General features: G+C 34.6%; 1 protein-coding gene across 2 annotated transcripts in view; it reads right to left on the minus strand.

Moving 5' to 3' along the window:
- Positions 1 to 3,488: 3,488 nt before the first annotated feature.
- Positions 3,489 to 24,459, minus strand: part of COPS4 (COP9 signalosome subunit 4) — a 29,061-nt gene continuing 8,090 nt past the window's right edge. The window contains exons 3-10 of one of the 2 annotated variants that reach the window (XM_006190334.2): positions 22,705 to 22,856; positions 21,731 to 21,834; positions 17,452 to 17,605; positions 17,141 to 17,291; positions 12,593 to 12,763; positions 9,371 to 9,486; positions 9,089 to 9,173; positions 3,489 to 4,007 (exon numbers count right to left, since the gene is read on the minus strand). In XM_006190334.2, coding sequence (XP_006190396.1) covers positions 3,874 to 4,007; positions 9,089 to 9,173; positions 9,371 to 9,486; positions 12,593 to 12,763; positions 17,141 to 17,291; positions 17,452 to 17,605; positions 21,731 to 21,834; positions 22,705 to 22,856 — 1,067 coding nt within the window. In that variant the 3' untranslated portion in view covers positions 3,489 to 3,873. The remainder of the gene's footprint in view (positions 4,008 to 9,088; positions 9,174 to 9,370; positions 9,487 to 12,592; positions 12,764 to 17,140; positions 17,292 to 17,451; positions 17,606 to 21,730; positions 21,835 to 22,704; positions 22,857 to 24,459) is intronic. The other variant, XM_006190335.3, reaches the window with a different exon arrangement.

The raw sequence follows: 24,459 nt of genomic DNA on the forward strand, positions 1-24,459 counted from the left end.
TTCTCTACCTAACAGATCAAACGATACCACCACTCAGTTGTTCAAGGTGATATATCTAGGTATCAATGAAACCTGAATTGTCTCATCACACCCTACTCCCTTCTCCTCACATCTAACCAGACACCAACTTCTGTCCCTTAAACTCCACTTGATACCCCTAGTGGGTGATCTGTTTGTTGCTGTATCTGCAGTGCCTAGAACAATGCCTGACACCTGGCAGATACATCTTCAAATTACTTTTTGAATGAATTAATCTGTCCTCGCCTCTTTCTTCCCATTGCCACAGATATAGTCCAAGCCCTCATTATGCCTTTGGAGAACCACATTCATAGCTCCTGAACTAGTTTCTCTGCCTCTAGTAACTCGTTTCCACTGCATTCTCTCCAATCCATCCTATACACTGCTTGTCATGAGTAAATTGTAAACATTCTAAAAAATTTTCTTTGGTCCTTCACAATGTAACCTCAATTTACCTCTTTAGCCTATTCTGACATTTTTCACTCTCAAAATTCCTTATTTTCCCTGCTTTCAACACACATACTTTTTAAAAACAATTTCAAATCCCGACTGTTCATTGTTATATATGTATAGAAAAGCAATCAATTTTTGTCCAGGATTTTTTTTTTCTGATTCCTTGGGATTTTCTACATAGATAATCATGTCAACTATGAACAAGGACAGCTTTATTTCTTCCTTCCCAGTCTATGTAAGTTTAATTTCCTTTCCTGGTCTTACTGCATTACCTAGGACTTCCTGTGCAATGTTTAATAATACCCTTTATAATCCTTCTACTCTTTATGAGATCTGTAGTGAAGGCTCCTTTCGTTTTTAATATTAGTTAATTTGTACCTTCCCTTTTTATCTTAGCTTGGCTACTTACAAATTTTATTGAAATTTTCAAAGTACCAGATTTTGATTTCACTGATTTTACCAACTTCTTGTTTTCAGTTTCACTAATTTATGCTCTAAACTACTCTAATTTTTATTATTTCTTCTCTTCTACCTACTTTGGATTTGTTTTTCAAGCTTCTTTACATGAAAGCTAAGATTATTGATTTTAGATCTTTCTTCTTTTCTACTATATGCAGTTTTCACTGTATCTCACAGATTTTGGTTAAGTTGTATTTTCATTTTCATCTGGTTCAAAATATTTTAAAATTTCTTTTGAGATTTCTTCTTTGACCCATCCTTTCTTCAGAACTATGTTGTTTAAGCTCCAAGTATTTGGGGATTTTCCAGTATCTTTCTGTTACTTCTAGTTTCATTTCATTGTGGTCAGAGAGCAAACATTTTATGATTTCTATTCTTTTCAATGTGTTTTATGGTCCAGGATGTGGTCTACCTTGGCGAATGTTCTACATGAGCTTGAGAAGACTGTGTTCTGTTACTGTTGGATGAAGGGGTTTAGAAACATCAATTAGATCCTGCTGATTGACAATACTGTTGAGTTCATCTGTGTCCTTACCAATCTGAATCTGTCCATTGCTGACAAAGGGTGTCAAAGTCTCTGGGTACAATAGTGGATTCATCTATCTCTCCTTGTAGTTCTATCAATTTTTGCATCATGTATTTTGACACTCTGTTGTTGATGCTCTGTTTTTAATTGAGCATTTTATGATTCCATTTTCTGTCCTCTTAGCATATCAATTATATTTCCTTTTTTAAAATTTTATAGTAGTTGCCCTAGAGTTTTCAGTATACATTTACAATTAATCTTAATTACAATTAAGTCCATGTTCAAATAACACTATACTGTTTCATGGGTAGTGCAACAGTGTATTCCTAGAATACTCCCAATTCCTTCCTTCCATCATTGTCATTTATTTCACTTATCCATGTGCTATAATCATCCAAAAACTGTTGCTATTATTACTACAAACAAAATTAATCTATTAGACCAATTGAAAATAAGAAAAAGAAAGTATTTTACCTTCACTATTTCATCTCTGAAGCTCTTCCTTCCTTTATGTAGATCTGAGTTTCTAACCTATACCATTTTCCTGCTCTCTAAATTTCCTTCCCTCTAGCATTTCCTTTTAATTCTTAAGTTTAATCTCTCTGCTTACATTATTCATCTGTTCTTGCATGTTGTCTACCTTTTCCATTAGAGCCCTTAGCAAATTAATCATAGCTGTTTTAAATTCCTGTTCTGAGAATTCCAACATCGCTGCCATATCTGAATTTGGTTCTTACGCTTGATTTGCCTCTTCAAATTGTGTTTTTTCTGGCTTTTATCATCCCTTGTAATTTTTCGGTTGAAGGCCAGATGTGATGTTTCAGGAAATATGAACTGAGGCAATTAGGCTTTTAATATAAGATTTTAGGGTAATTTCGGTAGAAGCCAGGCAGCACTTAATGTTTTCTGTAGCTGTAAATGACAGAGGCTTCTCTCCTCCGTTTTCCTTGCTGTGTCTTCTTCCCTGTTGTGTTGTGTTCCCCTAAGAATTCTTTCTTAAACAGTCAGTCTTGGATCTCTCAGTCATAATCCACCGCACCGATACCGTACTGGAACTCTGTTGTTGTGGTGGAAGGGTACTTGGTAAGCATTCAATAATCTTACAATTAAATCTGTTTTTTATTTGGCCCAAGTCCCTGGGCTGTGACATCAGAAGTGTTTCTTATCCTTTTTTTTTTTCTCTTCTCCCATGATACAAGAAGACTAAAGAGGGCTGAAATGTTCTAACTGGCTTTTCCCCAGATCAGATAAGGCTCTGGTAACTTCCTTTAGAGGACAGGACTTTATCACGGAAAATGATCTAGGTGTATTTCAGAACAGTTCCTTTTTCCTCCCCGGCTGCCTGAAATACAAGAGGATCCCTGATCTTAATCATGAGAACCTGATGGGGTTCCTGGAGGTAAATCCTAGAAAGTGTAGGGGTTCCCCTAAGAGTGGGCCCTCAGGGGGTTTTAACTGTCCACCTAGTCTACAGTCAGCCTCCAGTATTTTGCCAAAGTTACCATTTCACTATGTATATCAGTTATTGGTTCAAGGAGGTCTGCTCCTGGTAAGCTGATCTCTATTCTAAATCTATTTGCCTGTCTCTCCAGTTTTAGGAGTGGTGGTTTGCCTTGTGACCTCAATTCTGTGATGGATCTAAGACAAGGCATGATTTTTCAGTGTGTTCAGCCTTTTTCTTGTTGTGAGAATTGAGTGATGACTTCAGCTCTTTACATGTTGGAGCTGAAACTGGTAGTCACCTACAAACTCTTTTTTTTTTTTAAAGTCTTCCCTCATTTTCTCTATAAAGTTAAGCTGAAATAATCCTCTCAGAGGAGCCCTCCCTGACCTCTCTCTGCCAAATGAAAAGCTCCTCCCTGTGTGCTCTAGTACTTGTACAGCTACAAGTATTACACATGTTGTCTACTGGCTCTGTGAGTCTGTGAACGCCTGGAGAACAGGCATTACGGCGGCTTATCTTCGCATTTCTTGCATATAGTATAAACAATCGTCTACTGAATTGAAAGGAAAAAGGAACAAAACACTGTTCACTAATTAAAAACAAAGTACTACTTTTATTTGGCTCACTTCTCCATTTATTAGAATAACCACATCTGGAGAGGCACAAAGCACTTAAGTTTACATGACTACAAAGTTATCACAAATCCCAAACTTTTTAGCCACAGATATTTCACTTATTCTGTTTAAAGAAAAAGCTTTCAAAACATCTGAGTTAGCGTTGATACACAGAGACCCTGAATATATGGGAACTACATATTTTCACTTCCTGCTCTAATAATGTTTTCTTTAAATAGAATCCAGCATAAAAGGGATTGAAATATGTAAGGTCATGATGCAAATGCTTTGGAGAAATAGTGAAATTAATCTGTACAACACGGAAAAAGATGTAGTGCGCACAGAAGGTCTGCAAGGCCTCACTGAGCCATCTGGGCTTCCATGGCTTGTGCTGTCCATTCTGGTGCTGTCTGACTAATTTTCTCCAAAAGGTTATTCACTTGGAAACAAAGCGACTGGATCTGTTTGTCCCATGTTGGCAGGGCTTCTCGTGCTAAAGAAAAAGGAATAATGTACAAAGTTGAAATTATTCCTTTATACCATTGAGAATGTGAGTTAAAAGGTAAATACAGAAGCACTGATTTTTAAAAGTTTACTCCAAAAATCTTGGCTAATAAAATTAAGCTAATCAAGCGATAGTTAAGAAGAGTACCCAAATCACTGGCACAAAGTACAAAACAAAACAAAACAAAACAAAACAAAAAAATACACATACAGAGACTTATTATCAACCAAATAACCTCAACCACAATCACAACAATAAAGCTACTTCACTGAAGCCTACTGACTTATCACCAGTGTTCACCAAATCATAAGACACTGCCACCTGCTGAGGAAAGTAAATTTATATATTCAAGGCTGTCTCTACTTGATTCTGAAGGATATTTTAATATTTAAACCCAAAACAAAAAAAAAATTCATAATGAATCCAGCAGGTTTTTCTCTGTACCAGCAATGTATAGTTAAAAATAAAAAACTGGGGGTGGGGGTGGGGGGTAATCCCATTCAAAACAGCACCCAAATTTACAAATATGGGCACAGAATTAATGAAGAAAAAAATATAAAATCTTAATAAAAGACATAAAATTATTTGAGTAGACACAAACCACATTCCCAGGTGGAAAGATGCAGTATTATAAAAATATCAGTCTTTTCCTATTAATATACAAATTTAAAGAAATTTCAAAGACAATCCCCCTTTTCTGTTTTGCTTTCTGAACAAGAATACTAAAGTTAATATGGAAGAACTGATGCTTAAGAGTATCCAAAATAATCCTGAGAACTAAAAATACGGGCAGGATTATGATGTATCTATAAAATGGAATCTTATTCAGCCATGAAAAGGAATGAAGTACTGATTACATGCTATAACATGAATGAAACTGGAAAAACAGTATGTTAAGTAAAGGAAGCCAAAAAGTCACTTATTGTATAATTCCATTTATATGAAATATCCAGAATGGGTAAATCCACAGAGACAAAATAGAAATTGGTGGTTTCCAGAGGCTGGGGAGAGGGAGGAATGAGGAGTAACTGCACAAGGGGCATGGGATTTCCTTTTGGGAAGATGAAAATGTTTTAGAACTAGGTAGAGGTGGTGGCTGCATAACATTGTAAACATACTAAATGACATTAAATTTTTCACTTTAAAATGATTAATTTCATGCTATGTGAATTCCAACTCAATTTAAAAAAAAATTGTAGTGGAGGAACAAGAGTAGCTTTCCCAACAGTAAAATTTACTATAGATTTATTACCTAATATTGTTACAGATTAATGAAACTGGAGTACAGAAATAGATTCAAACATAATGGTATCTGATATATGCCAAAGATTAGAAAGAATGTTTTATTTAATAAATGATATTTACATAATTGGCAATCCACCTTTTAAAAAAAACTAGACTACGCCTAAAGTTATACACACAAATACTGTTGACAAATTAAATTTCTAAATATAAAACAATAAATGACAGAATAAATTTTAGGAAAATATTAATTTTACCCCAAGGTGAAGAAGACTTTCTTTATCAATACAGGAAACTCAAAAGCCATAAAATTTTAAATGGACATATTTGACTATAAAAAAAAAAGCCTTTAAATATATTTATGGTATGCATTGTCTTACAGAAACACAAGTAACTGGGGTGGGAAATGGGAATGGGAAAAATATGTGTCACACAGACAGCAAAGAGCTGAAATTATCATTAAACCAAAAGCTCCAGCAAACTGACACTGGGAGGTCAGAAGAATAGGTGTAGAGGGGAAAGGAAGGAAATAGGCAAGAAAAAGTAACATCAATTCACAGAAGAGGAAACGCTAGTGGCCAAAACATGGAAAGATCAAACTTCACTAGTGTCAGGGAAATGTACAGTAAAACAATAATGCAGTATTTTCCCTCCATCAATTGGTAAAAGATAAAAAAAAGGAATAAAATCCAGCTGTTGAAGACTCTTTCTCTCATTCTGGTGGAAGTGTAAATGGCTACATGTGTCTGGAAAGCAAACTGGTGGTAGCTATTAAGAATCAAAATACATATATCCTCTGATGCAACAAAGGATGAAACTTTTCTATAGAACTAAGTGTCCCAGTATATAAAGATAAGCACAGGAAACCACCTGAATGTCCACCAACAGGTGAATAGCTGAACTCCAGGAAATACTATGCAGCTATTAAAAAACAGATTTACATCTACTGACTTGAAAATATGTTCATGGTATATTAACTTTTAAAAAACACCTTGTAGACCAGTATGTACTTTAAAGTATAATGCCACTTAAAAAGATCTCTACATGTTTTTAGGAGGGAGGATGTAGCTCAAGTGGTAAAGTGTGTGCTTATTAGCATGGTCGAGGTCTTGGGTTCAAACCCCAGTCCCTCCTCTAATAATAAAGGAATAAATAAACCAGATTACTCCCCCCAAAAAACCTAAATAAATAAATCACTCTTCAAAAAATAAAAAAATTAATCAAGAAAAAGATCTCTATATGTCTTTATTTTTCTATATATAAGCATGGAGAAAAGCACACAAGACTTGACACTGACATTAGTTATGCCAGGGAGCTAGGATTAGCCAAATGGAGACAGAAGTGAAAAGATATTACAAACTCTTCCTTTATTCATCCTTATAATGTTTTACTTATTATTATAAGCATATTTATCATTATAATTTTTAAATCTAAGAAAATTAGAAAGGAAAATATTCCATATTCTATCAAGATACAATACATTAATTTAAATTGTCCTTTCACTTGGTGACCCCTTTGCTATACTATTCATCACATAATGTTTGTGTTTATTCAATACTTATTTCCCACTTAAAATGTGCAGGGCACTGGAAGAGATGTTGGATATACCATGGAGAACATGAGACATGGTATCTACCACTAGGAAGCTGAGCTTGGAAACAGATATTTAGACAAATAGCTACAGAAATGGAAATAATTACACTTAATGCTAGGAAAAAATTCAGGGTGATAAGAACATGTAACTTTAAGCCATGACTAACCTGAGGAGTCAGGAAAATTATTACTGGTGAACACTGTTCAAACTAAGACCTGGGGACAAATAGAAGACGGCTGGAGAGGCTGGCTGTGGAGAGGGGTGGTTATTTCAGAATGTTTGGAGTGGGAAGGAATTTACAATGCTGGAAAAAACTCAAAAGACCTGTGAGCTGGATTGGAAACAGAAAGCTATAAAGGATCATGCAGGACTTTCTGGAGACTTTGTAGCATTTTACTCTGCAAGCAAAGGGAAAGCCATTCTTTAGAGTGTCAGAGAAGAGAGTAACATTTAATAATTTGGTTTTTTCTTTTTTCTTTGTTTGTATTTTTAAAAGATCACAATCACTCTGGCTATACTAGGGCAACTGAATTATAAAGGAGAAATTGTAGATGTGAGGATAGTTAAAAGGCTGTTTCTCAAGGCCAGAAGGGGTTACAAGGGTTCAGAATATGTCGGTGACAGTAGAAATGAAGAAAAGCACGTGGACTCCAGACAAACCTAGGAGGCAAAATTGAAAAGGATTCTGGGCAGCAAAGAGAAGGCATGAAGGATCAGAAATGCTGGAGAAAGTGGACAGTGTAGTTTTTGATGGTTGGTTGGTTGCTGTGGGAGGCAGACAGGGACGGGAGATAATGAATTCAGTTTTGGACACGTTCATTCTGAGATGCCCACAAAGCAATCAGGTGGGAAACACTTATTAGTCAATTAGAGCCACTGAGTCTGGGACTCAGAAGAGAGATTTACACTAAAATCTAAGCATTGCCTGCATCAAGATGGTAACTGAGTCAATGGGAACAGATGAGATTCCCTAGGGAAACTCAGTAGAGTAGAGTGGGGAGACCAAAGCTGAGGAGTAAGCCTTCAGCAACCCTAATATTTAAATTTAAAGCACTACAGAATCTATAAAGATGACTGGAAACAATACCTAAAGAAACAGGAGGGAAAGCGGGAGGACAGGGTGGAGGAGATGAAAGAAGTTAAGATGTGGGGGGCATCAAAAAGGAGTGAATCATCAACCCTATTCGGTATGTTGAAAAGTCAAGATGAATTCTGAAAGATCAAAGGATTTTTGCTAAAATGGAAGAGATCCAAGAATGTTTAAACATTGATAGAAAGAAGCTAATAGAGAAAAAAGGATGAAAACAGAAAATAATTACTAAGCTCGGGTTCCTAAAAAGGATTTTTGGGGGGGTAAGGGTGGCAGAGGTCAGAGGAGGGATTCCAAGTACAAGTGGAAGAACTGGAGAGAGAGAAGTCGTCTCTAGTACAACAGGAAGAAAAGACAGAATGAGATCTATGTTTAACGTTTAGTGGTTTATCAATCTGACAAAGAAGTTAAGATAATTTCATACTGACAGTTTTTTTTTTCCTGTGATAAATAGGAAACAAGATTTTCTGCTGAAGGAGGAAAGTCAGACATTTAGGAAAATGACTCTAAATAGTCATCACAGAGTAGAGGAAAAGGGTCGAGGAGGAAATGTGTAAGAATCCCAGGCAGTGTTGAAAACCAAGGACCTTGAATTTGCAATGGAATCAGTCTGTTTGGTGCTCTGACTCTTCTCCAGCAACATCTGTTAACTACTCAAGTAAAGGCATGGAAAGATGGAGAATGGGTTCAATTCAAGGCGAAGTTTTGCTGGACTGCAGGGACAAAAAGTTCACAGACAAGTGTTCTGGGGCATAAAAGAGTAATTGCAGTGATGAATGATGAAATCCAAGCTGGACAGGAAGAATAGAAAAGACGAAAAACAGCTGGGCTGACTGGAAGAAACTGAAAAACAACAAACCGGAGGCTCTAATGCTGTCAAGGGAGAGGTGAAGAAGCAGTAACTGAGAAAGACCACTAGAAAGACAGGGAAAAGGCCGTGTCAGGGTGGGATACTGCAGATTGAAATTGTACAGGTGGAATGGTTCTGGCATAGCAAGACCCAGGGCGTAAATGAGGTGGGCATAGGGGCTGAGGTATTGGACAATGAGAAAGTTGCGAGATCTCCTTATATGTCTGCCTCCACTCATTTAATGAGCTGCTAAACAGGAGCTACAACTGTCATAAACAAGCAAAACTTCTTACTTTCAAAGTGAACTATTCCATCAATCTGATCAATAAATCCATTCATACGTCCTTCTGTTATCATTTGCGATGCTATCTTTTCTGCCTGTTAAAAAAAAACACAACAATAAATTCTCAGACACTTTATCATATCTAACAGTCATTCTAACATGTGATAAGAGAACTGAAACGTGGTTTAGCTACCCATCACTAAGCTTTACATATGTACAATTTTTACTTTGTCTTTATGTCAATAGTTTAGTCTCTCAACTTCCTTTTTATGTATTGGAAACAAGAAAATACCTTAGCTGCAGGAATCTCTAAAAGGGCTCCAAGTTCTTCAAAGGTAATATTATTATATAATTTGCTTGCAGACAACAAATTGTGTTCAATAACAGCTCTGTCCAAGATGCTAGAACCTTAAATAAATATAAGAGAGTCTTAATTTTGAAACTACTTTAACACTCTTAAAAGATGCATCTTTTAAAATTAAATATCCAGGCAGGTAATAACTCATAATCATTGTCCTCATTCCTCCTATCAAAATTTTAAAAGTAACCAAAATGCGTTATTTGACACATTTTGAATAACATACAATTAAATACAAACAACACATTTAGAAAATGACTGGCGAGTAGTAACTAACTAGCTAAATGGATTTAATCCTTTGGATTTGGGTTTGCTTCCCTGGACTATCAGCTTCATTAACTTTTCTTGCTATAAGCACAAACTTTCATCAGCAAGTAGCAGCAAAACAATCATGTGACCTGTTCTGCAAGCTTGAAAAGTCAATACATACAGCTCAATGGAAGTATCTCTGTTCTTTTAGGCACTTCACATGGATCTTACCCTGAGGCAAACGTGAGAAATGTCTGGAAGGCAGGATCCCTTCATGAGAGATCAGGTGTAACATCCCCCCTTAAGTGAGATACTATAGGCCCTGACAAAGTTCTGAACCTAAGGCCCGACCCTGAAGGTATCAGACTGCTGAGCTCACCCAATTCTTTTTTTTTTCTTTCTAGTTTTATTGAGATATAATTGACATATAACATTGCATTCATTTAAGGTGTACAACATAATGAGCCGATTCACGTACATACTGTGAAATGACTACCACAATAAGTTTAGTTAATTAACATCCATCACCTCACATAGTTACAATTTTTTTCTTATGATGAAAACTTTTAAGATCTACTCTCTTAGCAACTTTCTAATATAAAGACCTAAATAAATAGAAAAACATGGAAGACTTAATATTGTTAAGATGATAATATTCCCCAAACTGATCTACAGATTCAGTGCAACCCCTATCAAAATCCCAGCTGGCTTCTTTCCAGAAACTGACAAGCTGTATGACATTTATACAGAAATTCAAAGGACTCAGCAGAGTGAGAACAATTTTGAAAAAGAACAAAGTTAGAAGACTCAGATTTCTTGATTTCAAAACTTACTACAAAGATACAGCAATGAAGACAGTGGTACTGGCATGAGGACAGGCATACAAAATAATGAAATAGAATTTAGAGTCCAGAAATAAACTCTCACATTTACAGTCAACTGATAGTCAACAAGGATGCCAAGGCAATTCAGTGGGGAAATAAGAGTCTTTCCAACAAACGGTGCTGGGACAACTGGATATTCACATGCCAAAGAATACAGGTGGACCCCTACTTTACATCATATACAAAAATTAACTGAAAATGAATCAAAGACCTAAATGTAAGAGCTACAACTATAAAATCTATAGGAGAAAACAAAGCAAATTTTCATGACCTTGGATTAGGCAATGGTTTCTTAGATACAACACTGAAAGCACAAGCAACAAAAGAAAAAACATAAATTGGACTTCATCAAAATTAGTAACTTTTGTGTTTCAAAAGATACCATCAAAAAAGTGAAGAAATAACACACAGAATGGGAGAAAATATTTGCAAATCACTTACCTGATAATGATAAGATCTAGAATATACAAAGAATTCTTACAATTCAATAATAAAATGACAAATAACCCAACTGGGAGTTGTAATGACAATAAACAAAAATGTCCAAGAAAGATAAATAAGAAAAGCAGTAACGTCTAAAATTCGAGAGGAAGGAGACAAAACATCTGTCATATACTGTATAGCCCTGTGTGAGAAATCTGAAAATCATTTGCATTCTCAGAGATCCTAGTGAGTCGCTCTCATTTTAGAAAAGAATTATCTATCTGATTATATCTTCTTTTATTTTTGTCATGGCCAGAAACCTCAATGTCAAATCTGAAACTAAGCTATATCAATCTTGGAAACTTCTTTTTACTTAACTAGCTTTTAACTTGTTTGTCAGGCATCTTCTTGCAAAAAGAATTTAAAGTTGCTCAGAATACACAGAAGACAAAAATTTAAAAGTAAAAAACAAAAACAAAAATAGCAACAACCAACACACAAACATGCTATTTACAGGTGGGCTACAAGTTTAATTTTTTAAGTTTTCTTGCAGCCCACCAGTTTAAGAAAACCAGTAAGTTTATCAACTCATGGTTTTCAAATAAGATAAAAACCAATTGCTCAAGGAGAATCACAACTAATCCTAAAACTGAAAAAGAACTTTTCTGAGTAGCTGCATTAGGAATATATTTAATTAATGAGCATTAGTAATCAATTGGCTTGCTTCTTAAAGTACAATTAAATGAAAGCAATTTAATAGGAGGCCAATATAATTCCTGCAATGATCTGGTTTAACTCCACTCAGTAAGACTGGAGAGGTGTATATCTTTCCATCAAATCTTACATAAATAATTCTTTTTTTTTAATAAATAATTCTTTACAGCTAGATTCTCTTCAACATAGGATGACAGTGAGTCCAAGGCAATGAGTCTAACAGAGCTGCATGTTAATCTCAACCTTTTCCATGTTTCTGATGGTCCTGACGGTCCTATATCTGTATTTTTATTATCATGTGTACTATTGTTATAAGCTACTTTAAAATCTCTGTAAATAAACATATACAGGATATTTGATGTTATGAATAAGCATCTGTTAAAAACTTCTTCCCCAGCAAAGGCAGTCTGATTTAAGCAAACACATCCCTTAACTAGGGAACACAATACCAATTTCTATTCTTATTGGAAACACATTCCCCTGAATAACCTTGGGAAAGCTACTGTGCCAAATTTTGTTGTACCTAAAATAGGACTGGAAAATTATGCTCTGTCACAAACTGATGTTTAAGATTGATTACAGTGCTTATCAAATGGTTTGTGTTTCTAAAAAATCAGGCACTGTACACCTAGACTGTTATTCTTCTGCCCTTACAGTTTACAAAGTATGCTTTATTCCACAAAATACTTTCCAACAGGGCTATTTTTATACTTCAAAGTCATATCTGTGTATAATATTCATCTTGTCAATATAATATTCCTTTTTCTTATCAAGTATTATATAAAAATATTACAGAAAGATATTAAGATCCTTCTAATTTAACATACTTTCCACTAGTGTGTACCTAAATATTTACTACCACATACTTATCAGACATGATCATTACCATCAGCTGTAGTCGCTTTCTGGTGAGGCATCAGCATGGCAGCAAATTCTTGAAGTTGATTTCCTCTGATGATCCTATCTAGGTACATTTTCTCTAGAATCCCATAAGCAGCAAGTTGCTGACACCTTTCATCCTTAAAAAGAGTAGCTAGCATCCGAGAACGCTGCTGTCCTAAGGGAAACAAATGAGCATCAAATATTCTCACGATCTATTTTCCCAATGAAAGATAATCTTTCCTACGACCCCATTTTTGCCTACTAAAATATACAGTTGATTCTCATTATTTGTGGTGGTATGTTCTATTGAGCTACTGCTGACACTGCATTAGTGAACCCTCAACTGCTGCTCCCAGGGAGAATACAGGGTTGGGTTCCTATGAGCCTCTGGTCACAACATTTTTATCAGCTGATCAATATGTAACCTTATGTGTATTTCCGTTTAAAGGCACCTTATTTAACGTATGTTTTTGATTCATTAACATTGAACTCATGGGCTACACTATAACTTACACATGAATGAAGTTTATCTGACACGTTATCTTCTCTATAAGGCACATCACAGACTTCCCACCCTTAAGAACACAAGACAGCACTTCAGCACTATACTTAAGGGTCATTTTAAACAGCAAAATCATCAACAAAATGCATGGAAATGTGAAAAGCATCATATTAAAAAGACAACAAAAAGGGCACTTGTTTACAGCATGTGAGCTAAAACAAGAAGGCAGAACACTGCCTTGTTCAATCCCAACTGGAAACATACACAGGGGGACTCAAATATTTTGCTGCTCCACACATGTCTGCAAATGACTGTAAAAGTACATCGAGTACTGATTTGGGGGTGACAAATTATAGAAAGTAGGCAAATTCACAAATATGGAATCCATGAATAATGAGGCTCAAGTATATATTCATTTGTGAAGACTATGGTACACAGTCATTCTCTCAGTATCCAATGGGAATTGGTTCCAAGACCCCCATAAATACCAAAATCTGCAGATGTTCAAGTTACTTATGTAAAACAGTGTTGTATTTGCATTACCTTCACATATCCTCCCCTACACTTTTAAATTATCTCTAGATTACGTATAATACAAAGTAAATGTATGTAAATAGTTACTGATGTCGGAAAATTCAAGTTTTGCTTTTGGGACTTCTGGAATTTTTCTTCCCAAATATTTTAAATCCGTGGTTGGTTGAATCTACAGATGCAGAACCCCTGGAAATGGAGGGCCAACTGTATGACAAAATGTTGTAAGAGATATGAATTATAGCTAATTGTTATTCTCCTCTTCTTGCTTATTTGTATTTCTACAATGAAGATGCGTTCTTTTGTAATAATAATAACAAAGACCTCCTTTACCTTCTTCACTGAGTTGACATTTGTACTGCTGGTGCAAAAGCAGTGGTGGCTAAAACTACTGGCACCACAGCACAGATCAAGGCACTGGCACCAAACTGTACTGTGCCACACACTCAACAGCCAAAAAACAAAAAGTTTCATTTCAGAATGTCCTTGAAGCAGTAAAAAATCATTTTTATTATATCTTGACAGTTGAGAATATGTCTTTTTAATACTTTGTGTCACAAAATGCGATATGTACCAGTACTTCTGTTGTAAATCAAAGCCCAATGGTTATTCCAAGGAAATATAGCACACATTCACTTAAAATAACAGCTGATAAATTATGGTTTTATAGACTTGGGTATTTGGCAGAAATTTTCTTAAAAATGAACAAAGTGAGCCTATTACTACCAACCAACAGCATCTGCTGGACCTGATACAATTTGAGTTTTCAAGAAAAATGTTAGAATTTTTGAAAACTTGTATCTGCCAGGTGGGAAGGGATAGACTGGGATTTCAAAATGTAGGATAGATAAACAAGATTATACTGTACAGCACAGGAAAATATATACAAGATCTTATGGTATCTCACAGAGAAAAAAAAATGTGACAATGAATATATATATGTTCATGTATAACTGAAAAATTGTGCTTTACATTGGAATTTGACACAACATTGTAAAATTATTATAAATCAATAAAAAATGTTAAAAAAACAAAAAAGAAAACTTGTATCTGCTGCTATAAGCTTGACAACTTTCCAACACCTAAGAGGGTTTTTTCCCTGATGAAATCAGTGGTAACACATTTAAATATAATTTTTATAATTATAATTATAATTATATAATTATACAATTATAATTGTATAATAAAATATATCAATATTTGGAAGCTCTGCGTAACTCAGTGAGCCAGTATTTTCCAAACAATACATGATGGCACAAAATCTTACATGGGTAAAAGATTCATTTGAAGTGCAAGACAGACCAAAATTTGAATATTACAGGATGCAAAATGCTCCTTGATATGGTTTTAGATGCCACATTCCAATGAACCTATAAGAAACTACACCGCTTGTCAAGTGTGGTATCAAAAAAAGTTATCAACAATTATCTGAAAAAAACAATAATATGCCTCCTTTTTCCAACTACATATCCTCATTAGGCTGGATTTTCTTCATATGCTTCCACTAAAACAGCATATCAAAACAGGCTGAGCATAGAAGTGCCTTTAAGAATTCAGTTTTTGTCTATTAAGCTGGACAACAAAAAGATTTGTAAAGTCAAAAGTAAAACAATTCCAATTCTCTAATGTTTTTTGCTTTGGAAAATATAGTTATCTTATAAAAATATGTCATTTATGTTTACATGTAATAGATTATTGCTATTTTTAAATGAATTAATAAAATTTTAGAATTTCTCACTTCACCTTCCAACTAGTAAACAATAAATATACCCTTCCTAAACAAAAGCTCTCTAGGGTTCTCAATTTTTCAGAATCTAAAGGGGTTCTGAAACCAGAGGATTTGAGAACTTAAAAATACTGGACAAAAACGTGAGGGAATTTAAAATATGTCATTTCAAAATAGAGAAGATCTTTCTAATAAGCACATCAACAAAATCTAGACGCTTCATAAAAGAAAAGATTAAAATAAACTATATAAAAATTTAAAGTTTCTGCATGGCAAAAATTTTATAAACAAAGCCAAAAAAGAGATGACAAATTGGGGGGGAAATGGTTAATTTCTTATATACATGAAGAGCTTTTATAAGTCACCAGAAAAAGATAAAAACAAACAAAAGAAAATGGCGAATGAACATAAACAGATAAGTCACTCAAAAAAAATGGGTTTCCAACAATAATTTTTTTTTACATATATGGAAAGACACTCAGGAGCATTCATGATAAATGAAATGCAAGTTAAAACCAGAGTGAAATACTATCTTTCTTTTACCAGATAAGCAAGGATAAAAGAATTTGGTAATGTATGTGAATAATCAGGTACACACAGACATTGTTGTTTACAGTGTAACATTAAAGGCCAATATACAATTTCTATCAAAATTTTAAGTGTATGTACCCTTAAAGAATTTAACCTATACATATATTCATGTAATTCATATATAATTACTACAGCATTGTTTATAATTGACTAATTATAATAAAGCCAAACAATAGAAAATCGAAAATGAGCTATATATGTACTGACATAGAGACCACCATGATATATAGCCACATAAAAAAAGCAAGCTGCAAAAGTGTGTATATCATGCTATCATTTGTATATTAAAAAAAAGAGGATACACACTTTTATATTGAAGGAAATAGAAGAAACCAGTAATAGTTCTTCACAACAGGAAGCAGTATCATTTTATGTATTGCCTTTTCAGTAACAAAAATAAAATAAATAAGATCACTGCTGGAGGGAGGGTATAGCTCAGTGGTGCAGTGCATGCCTAGCATGCACAAGGTCCTGGGTTCCATCTCCAGTACCTCCATTAAAAATAAATAAATAAACCGAATTACCTCCCCTACCAAGAATTTTTTTTTTTAAATCACTGCTTTATAAAGCAGTGGTCTGAACATGTCATTAGGCTCTCAAGTAAATACAGTTCAAGAACAGACATTCTAAAATGATTTAGAAAAGCCATGGCTTAGAATTACCAGCATTTCCATCTCAATGCCCTTTTCTGCTTTATAAGTTGAGTGATTTGCATGCTATAAATTAGTAAAAAGAACAAAGAACAGTTTATTATTTAAATTTATTGAAGAAAAGGATAAATGCCAGGTCTAAAAGTGAGGCTTGAAGATTAAAAAATCCTCAAAGCAGTACGTTAATTATCATATTACCACTTTCTAGATTTTAATTTTTGTTTCTTTGTATAATTCTCACTTAATTTAATATCCATTTTTCAGTGATTTTAGGAGAACTAAACTTCAGATTATCTCTCTTAACTATTCCTAATATCTGTGAGTAAGAGACTGATAACATGCATATTTTAAAATGTCTTCAGTTAGCAATCCATTTTATCACTGTTTTTAACTGTTTAAAATTTAAACTAAATTTACCATAATCATATTAATAAGATTAATAAGAAGTCCTCTTGAAGAATAACTCTTCACTAAGTCCTTGAATAGTAATAAACCTAAAATTATTAAGCAAAGGTAACTTACTGTTCATTAAAGCATAAATGACATGTTTACCTGCTGACGCTAAGATGGTACAGTGCAGAGCATGTTTTAAGGCCTCTAGTCGTTCACTTTCGTGCACTATTGTCTTGTAAGAGAGCTCATTGTACCTCTGTGCAGCTTCAATGAATTTTCTTCTATAATCAAGAACACGTGCATAGCATACCTGTAAGAGGGAAAATGTTTCAACTGGGGGAAAACTTTTTCAAAAAGCAAAAAATAAAAGAATTTCTAATATATAACAGCATTCATCAGATATTCTGGAGCATCTTAATATAGTAGGATTCTCTAATACAAAATTAATTCCAAATCAGCTCATCTGTTACCTTATAGTGTATCTGTAACTGTTCATTGGTTGATTCATTCTGAAGCAATGATGCCCGATTTATGTAAGCCTCTGCCTGGACTGGGTCATCGTCCTCCAGGTACAGCCTAGCAATCTTCAGGTAAGTCTCCAGTTTATAATCTACATTGTACTGTCTGGGACATAACAGAAAAACACAATGACTAAATATTTCATCAAGAAAATCTTTAGGGGTGGTAGAAAATAAGTTATTTTTTCCTTATACATATTCTGTTAATATAAAGGAGTCAATCTTTATACTGCATTATATTATATAAATAAGCTAAAAAAATTCAGAATTCTTATTGAGTTTTTGTTATTTTTAATCATTGTTCATATTTTATTTTAGCTTCTTCTAATCCTCAGATAATCTCACAAGACAAAGATCTTTAAAAAAAAAAAAAAAAGCCCAGTTCAGGGATATGCTATATACTACTGGGGGCACTATAAACATGTATAACCAACCCATAAAACAATTTGGAAAATACTCTCCAACCATCCCTTGAATCCTTTAAAATGCTTATACTCTTTATCTACTGTGTTTTACCTCTAAAAAATAAATCCTAAAAAAAAAAAAAAACCATGGATATACACACATTTGTATGTACAGAATATTCATTTGTAAGGTTATTCATAAATAAATGCAAAAGAAAAAAAATTGAAATCACCCATAATGATATTTACAGTATCAATTAAGTTATGGTACATAAAGATGGTAGATACTATACAATTATTATAATTACTTTTGATAATAGTCACGATGCAGTTTTGCTAAGTGAAAAAACTGAATAAAACATATAAAACACCATTAAAGTGCATTTCTATACACATGTATCATGAGATAATAGCAATTATCTCTAGGTGATGAGATTACAGGTGGTTTTCATTTTCTTCTTAATCCCAATGGTCACATTTCATGCAAGAAATGCATAACACTCTACATAATTCAAAACTCACATAATTTAATTCTCACAAAAAAATTCTCTTTACTAGCAAAAGTGGTGCCACCATGTGGCAAGAATAGAATTTACAACTGATTTAGCCCCAGTTTTGAAATTCTTTACCTCTTAAATGTTTTATATTAATTCACATTTTTCCAAAAGTCATATATTATTACTATTTCGTATTGTATTACTTCCATTCACAACACCAATTTACATAAACTGCTAAAAATAGCACCATACTTTCCTGCATTTTCAAATTTTATGCCAAGTATATCTATTACTTTCATAATCAGAATGAACCATTTTTTAAAGATACAAGTTCTCAATAAATTATCCAAATCCCTTTTACTTTAATTTGTTTAGAAAACTACTAAGTTTTCAGTTCTTTGGTATCCTTACAGATAATGTTACAATACTCTCAAAATGATACTACCACTGCAAAGAACAATAACTAATTTTATATTTATTTCAACCACCAATGAAAATAAATCATTTGCTTTGTGCTAGGGAGAAAGTGCTCTAGACAGAATAAGATCAAAGCTATTAAGAAAGTCCCTAGCCTTTTCAAACCATCAAAGGAAAAAATCAAATTAATAAGAGGCCTTAGCAAAATTCAACATGTACATCTGAAGGTTTTTTCATATCCTGGTTGCTTTTTCAAGGAACATTACTGCCTAACAATTTCATAAATGCACCTGAAGTAGTATCTGCCTTATAATCACAAATATTAATGACGACAAAAAAGAAACCTTCATGGACCTGGTAAAAGAGAAGTAGCTGAAAACATTTAGGTCATTCACAGTTGGTATTTTTATACTTGCCAACTGAAAGAGGAAGTGTGCTTAATGATACACCCATGAGTTTCACACCTTTCGTCCTTCTTGTACTATATACTTTGGAGTATTTCATAAGAACTATAAATATTTTTCAAAATACTTATCAAAGGTAAGATTGCCTGAATAAGAGTTACAAACTATCATCCTAATTTTTTCTAATTGTTTTTCCATCTCATTTTCTCTAGTATCTCAAACCCAACAATCCATTGACCCCATTGTGACACCAAATACTGATACTATAATATTGCTACTGTATTTCTCCCCTTAAAGGCCTCACCTCCCTCCTTACCTAGCTTAACTCCTATGGTCAACATTACAATCATTGAATTGCATATGCATCCATCTCTCTTGTTCTTCTCATGCTGTCATACCTTTGGGGCAAAATCGTAACGCTGATTAAGCCTAAGAGTTCACCCACTCCTTTCCTGCAATCATGGAGCTGAACTCTGATGGAGAAAAACACCCAACTAATCTGACTGATCTCATTTTAATGACTACAATCTTCAATTGAGCCCTTAATGCTGCCAAGTATACTACATATTCCTAGTCCACTCACTGTCCCACTCTCCTAGAGAACTTTTTCTGATATTCTTGTAGCTTTTCAAACTCACAACTCCAACCACCCCCAACACTTCGAGCTGACGACTCTGACTCCAACTTTACTGGGGACACCGAAGCAATCAGGGCACTCAGACCAACGTTACCACCACGTTACTAATGCCTGCACCCACACACCCTATGTTCCTGGCTGTTACTGTAGATCACTCGGGGCTATTCTGCCCACCAGGGAACACGCAGCAATGTCTAGTCATTTTTGATTGTCACAACTGGGAGTGGTGGTGCTACCGGCACCTAGTGAGTAGAGACCCATGATGCTGCTAAACATCCTCCAACACACAGGACAGTCTCCACAATAAATTATCCATTCTAAAATGCCAACAGTGCCAAGAAAGTCTGAGAAAGTCTGCCATAAACGAACTATCAATGCTCCTATCTAAAGCCTATCCCTCCACTAGATTCTTTCCCCTCTAGTCTACTTCTGCAAGAATCCCCTCTATTTTCCACTGAATTATAAAAGAAAAAACAATCTCAGCCTAACCTCTGCTGTCATCTTCTACCCCATTACTCTGCTCCCTTTTATGAAAACTTCACCAAAGAGTTGCCCATGCTCACCATCTCCAATTCTTCTCTTCCTATTCTCTTTTAGACAACTCCAATCAGGCTTTCACTCTCACCATTTCACCAAAACAGCTTTAGTCAAGGTCACCAATGACCTCCATGTACTGGCTCTTATGGTTAACTTTCAACTTCTCATCTTACTTTACTATCAACACCACGCTGATCACTTACTCCTTCTTGACACATTTTCCTCCTTTGGCTTCTAAGATAGCACACTCCACATTCTTCTGGTTTCCTTCTTACCTCAATGGACCTCTTCACGTCCAAGTGCTTAGTGCTCAGTCGTCTACCTGTATTCCCTCCCCTGGAGATCCCATCCACTCTAAAGGCTTTAAATTCCATCTACACGTCAGTAACTTCCAAGTGTACATCTCTAGTCCAGACCTCTCTCCTCAACTCTAGACTAACATATTCAACTCCCCAGTAAATATCTCCACTCAGTTATCACATGTCAGAAACAGAACTCTTGAGCTTCCCTCAAAACCTCTCCTTTACCACTAAGTAGATAGCAACTCCATTTTTCTAGTGATTCAGACCCAGAATCAAGACTTAACTTGGCTGCTCTTCTTATACTTCATATCCAAGCTGTCAGGAAATCCTTAGCTTTACCTTAAAAACATAGCCAGAATCCAAAATTTCTTACGTCTCCATCTCACCTGCAGTAGTGTATAAGCCTCTTAACTAACGTTCCCTACTTCTATCATTGCATACCCATAGTTTATTCTCAACTCAGTAGTTAGGATGATTTTTTTAAAATACAAGTCAGATCATGTCAGCCCTCTGTACAAAATCCTCCAGTGGCTCCCCCTCATTTCACTGAGAAAAAAGCCAAAGGCCTTACAACGGAATACAAGACCCCACAAAATCTGGTCCCCAGTACTCTCTGATCTCACCCTCTATCGCTCTCCTCTCTGCTCACTCCACTCCACCCACAATGGTCTCCTTGCTCATCTTAAAATACTCCAAGCAGGCTCCCATGTTAGGGCCTTTCCAATAGCCATCCTCTCTAAGAGGTTCTACTGACACTCTTCCTTCAGACAGCTCATGGTCACTCCCTTACCTCCTTCAAGTGTCTGAGAAGGTATCAGGACCCCTCTACCACTCCAATCACTCCATCTAATGGTACATCCTACCCCCAACTTTGCCCCTTTCCTTTTCTCCATAGTACTTATCACCTTCTAACACAGTACAAAATTTATTTATTTATTAAGTTGTTCATTGTTTGTTTTCTGCACTAGAATATAAGGGAAAAAAGTAAGTGAACAATTATATATATCCATCCAATATCCACTATTTACTATACTTTTGTCCTGTTTCCAAAGGAATTCCCACCAACACTTGGGCTGCATTTCTCCAATCTTCTTCTTTTTCATATATGGATGCAAGATGCTGTCTTATGGAAGCAACCTGGAATAGTAGGTATACATGTTAAATTATTTCAACTGATATTAGTAACTAATTAAAATAAATAGATAATAATCTATTGTGACAATGCTCTCATTCAACATATTAAGCAGGCAAGTAAATAATAAAAGTTTACCTAGCCCATCCAAATTTTTCTATGAATTTTGCATTCATAGAATATCAAAATAGTGACCTGAAATAACACATTTCTGCAGTGCGGATTGTGGCAATAATTTAGTTTAAATATTAAGTTTTGCTTTTATGTCACTGCATATATAATGCTGGAGTTCTCCTATGTTCTCAGCCTATTTCACAATTTTATCGATCTTAAAAAGTTGTCTCCAGGGGAGGGTATAGCTCAAGTATTAGAGTGCATGCTTAGCATGCATGAGGTCCTGGGTTCAATCCCCAGTACTTCCTCTAAAAATAAATAAATAAGTAAACCTAATTGCCTCCCCCACAAAAAAAAAAATTGTCTGAAGAACATTTGCTTCATAAAACCAAACTGTACTATATGAGCAAATGTTAGCTGGACTTAAAACATAATCAATATTTATTTGACTTTACATTGTAAAATGCTGTTTGACACACTATTTGTAAAAATGAAATTGAATTATTATCATCTTTAAAAATTCAACAGTATGTCTCAAAATAATTACTGCTATCTCAAGTTCAAAAATCACTGCTCTAATAAGCCAATGTTTTATAACTATAAATGGAATATAACCTTTAAAAATTGTGAATCACTGTGCTGCAACCTGAAACTTACATAATATTGTACATCAACTATAGCTCAGTTTTTTAAAAAAATCACATAATAAACAGATTCCTAAAAAACAAAACAAAACAAAAATCAATGCTCTAGGTTTTTACCTGCTCCTCAAATGAAATGACTCTAGGCTGGATCTTTTCCAAGGTGAAATGATAGATTTCTTTGGCTGTGCTATCAGGCAGGTTGGGGAGGTGTGTGCAGAAATCAGTCAGCAACTGGCGAGAGATCACGAGGCTGACATTTTCATTGACCACTTGTTAAAAAAGTAAGAGATAAGAAAACATGAGTAACTTACACATTTTCATTAAGCAATCAATCTTTACCTAAAATTAAAACTAAAAACAATGTATATTAGTATACCCTTCAATGCATTATTCAGGGATTTACACACCCCTATGACCTTACATTATAGGACCAGTTTTCCTTATGCTAAATTATTTAATTATATAATGACTACATCAAAACAGTAAAAATACCACAGCTTTTCTAAGAAACAGAAGTGGTTGAGAAAAAGTTTTAACAGTTGAGAATTTTATATCATTCCTTTCTCTTCTTTACTTTTCTACAGATTGAACATACAGACACACCTACATTTTTATTTATGTTCTTATATTCCACTGAGCTACAATAAAGAGCTAAAGAAGAAACAGTAAAATAATTGTCATGAAATTTAAACAAAGCGAGTAATGATAGTTACCACCACTTGTACTTTCTCAATAAAGACAACAAATAAGAACTAGATGCACAGACTTATTTAATGACACTGTTTATAAACATTTATAAATTTATAAACATTACGATACATGATTAAGGATAAAAACTGTGGAGCCACACTACTTCCAAACACTCCTGATTACACGCCCTCAGACAAGAAACTTAACTTCTCTGTGCTTCTTCCTCTTCTGCAAAACATGGCCAAGGCTGCTGTGAAGCTTAATGCAATACACATAACTTATGCAATATACATAAAGCACTTTAAACAATACCTAGTGCATAGCACTCAACAAATGTAAGTTATTATTATCACTATTATTACATTTCAGAAAACGTTGTCATGCTTATGAACCACTCCTTGGATAAATTAAGTTTACATCAGTAGTTACTGGGGAAATAAATGATGGTTCAGAACCATTCAGTTGACATAAATGATTTTAACAGTAGACTGCTTTTTTTAGTGGTTCATTGAACTCACAATTTATATAAAGATCAAAAGTTATAAGAAGCACTATTCTTTTGCTACGAAGTGCAAAGTTCTCAATAAAGCCACTCCTAAGGGTTTTTCTGAAACCACTGCCAGTTCGTCTCACATTATTACAGGCCCCAATTTTTTGAGGCAGTAACTTATAGGTCTTGTAACTAACCAGTTTATAATACATAAATTGGAATTGGATGATACTGGATGTGATTGAGAAAATGGTTTCATGACAAGTGCCATTAGGTACCTGTAACTGCTAGAAAGAAATTACTACACAAATTAGCACTTCCCAGGGAAATATAAGTAACTAAGAACTGTAAATCAGAAAACCTAGTTTCTAGTCTAGGTTCTGCCACTGACTAGTTGAATGTCCTTGGAAAAAAGTCACTAATCCTGAGACTCATTTTACAGTACACTTTGTAGGGCTATCTATACCTATACTATTAGTCACAGGGTTATGACAAGGAGCCTGTGTGATGGATAATGTGTGCGAAAGTACACGGTAAACTATAAAGCACTATCAAGTATCATTAACATTGTGAACAAAGAATAAATTCCCACCTGAGTTTTGAGCAATTTTCAAGATAACTGGATATGTTTAAGGTCAAGGAGTGGAGAGAGTGTCTTGAAGTATGGAAATGTCTAGTTCCCATTCAAAAGA

Source organism: Camelus ferus, chromosome 2 (assembly GCF_009834535.1).
Source record: "Camelus ferus isolate YT-003-E chromosome 2, BCGSAC_Cfer_1.0, whole genome shotgun sequence".
Taxonomy (NCBI): Eukaryota; Metazoa; Chordata; class Mammalia; order Artiodactyla; family Camelidae; genus Camelus; species Camelus ferus.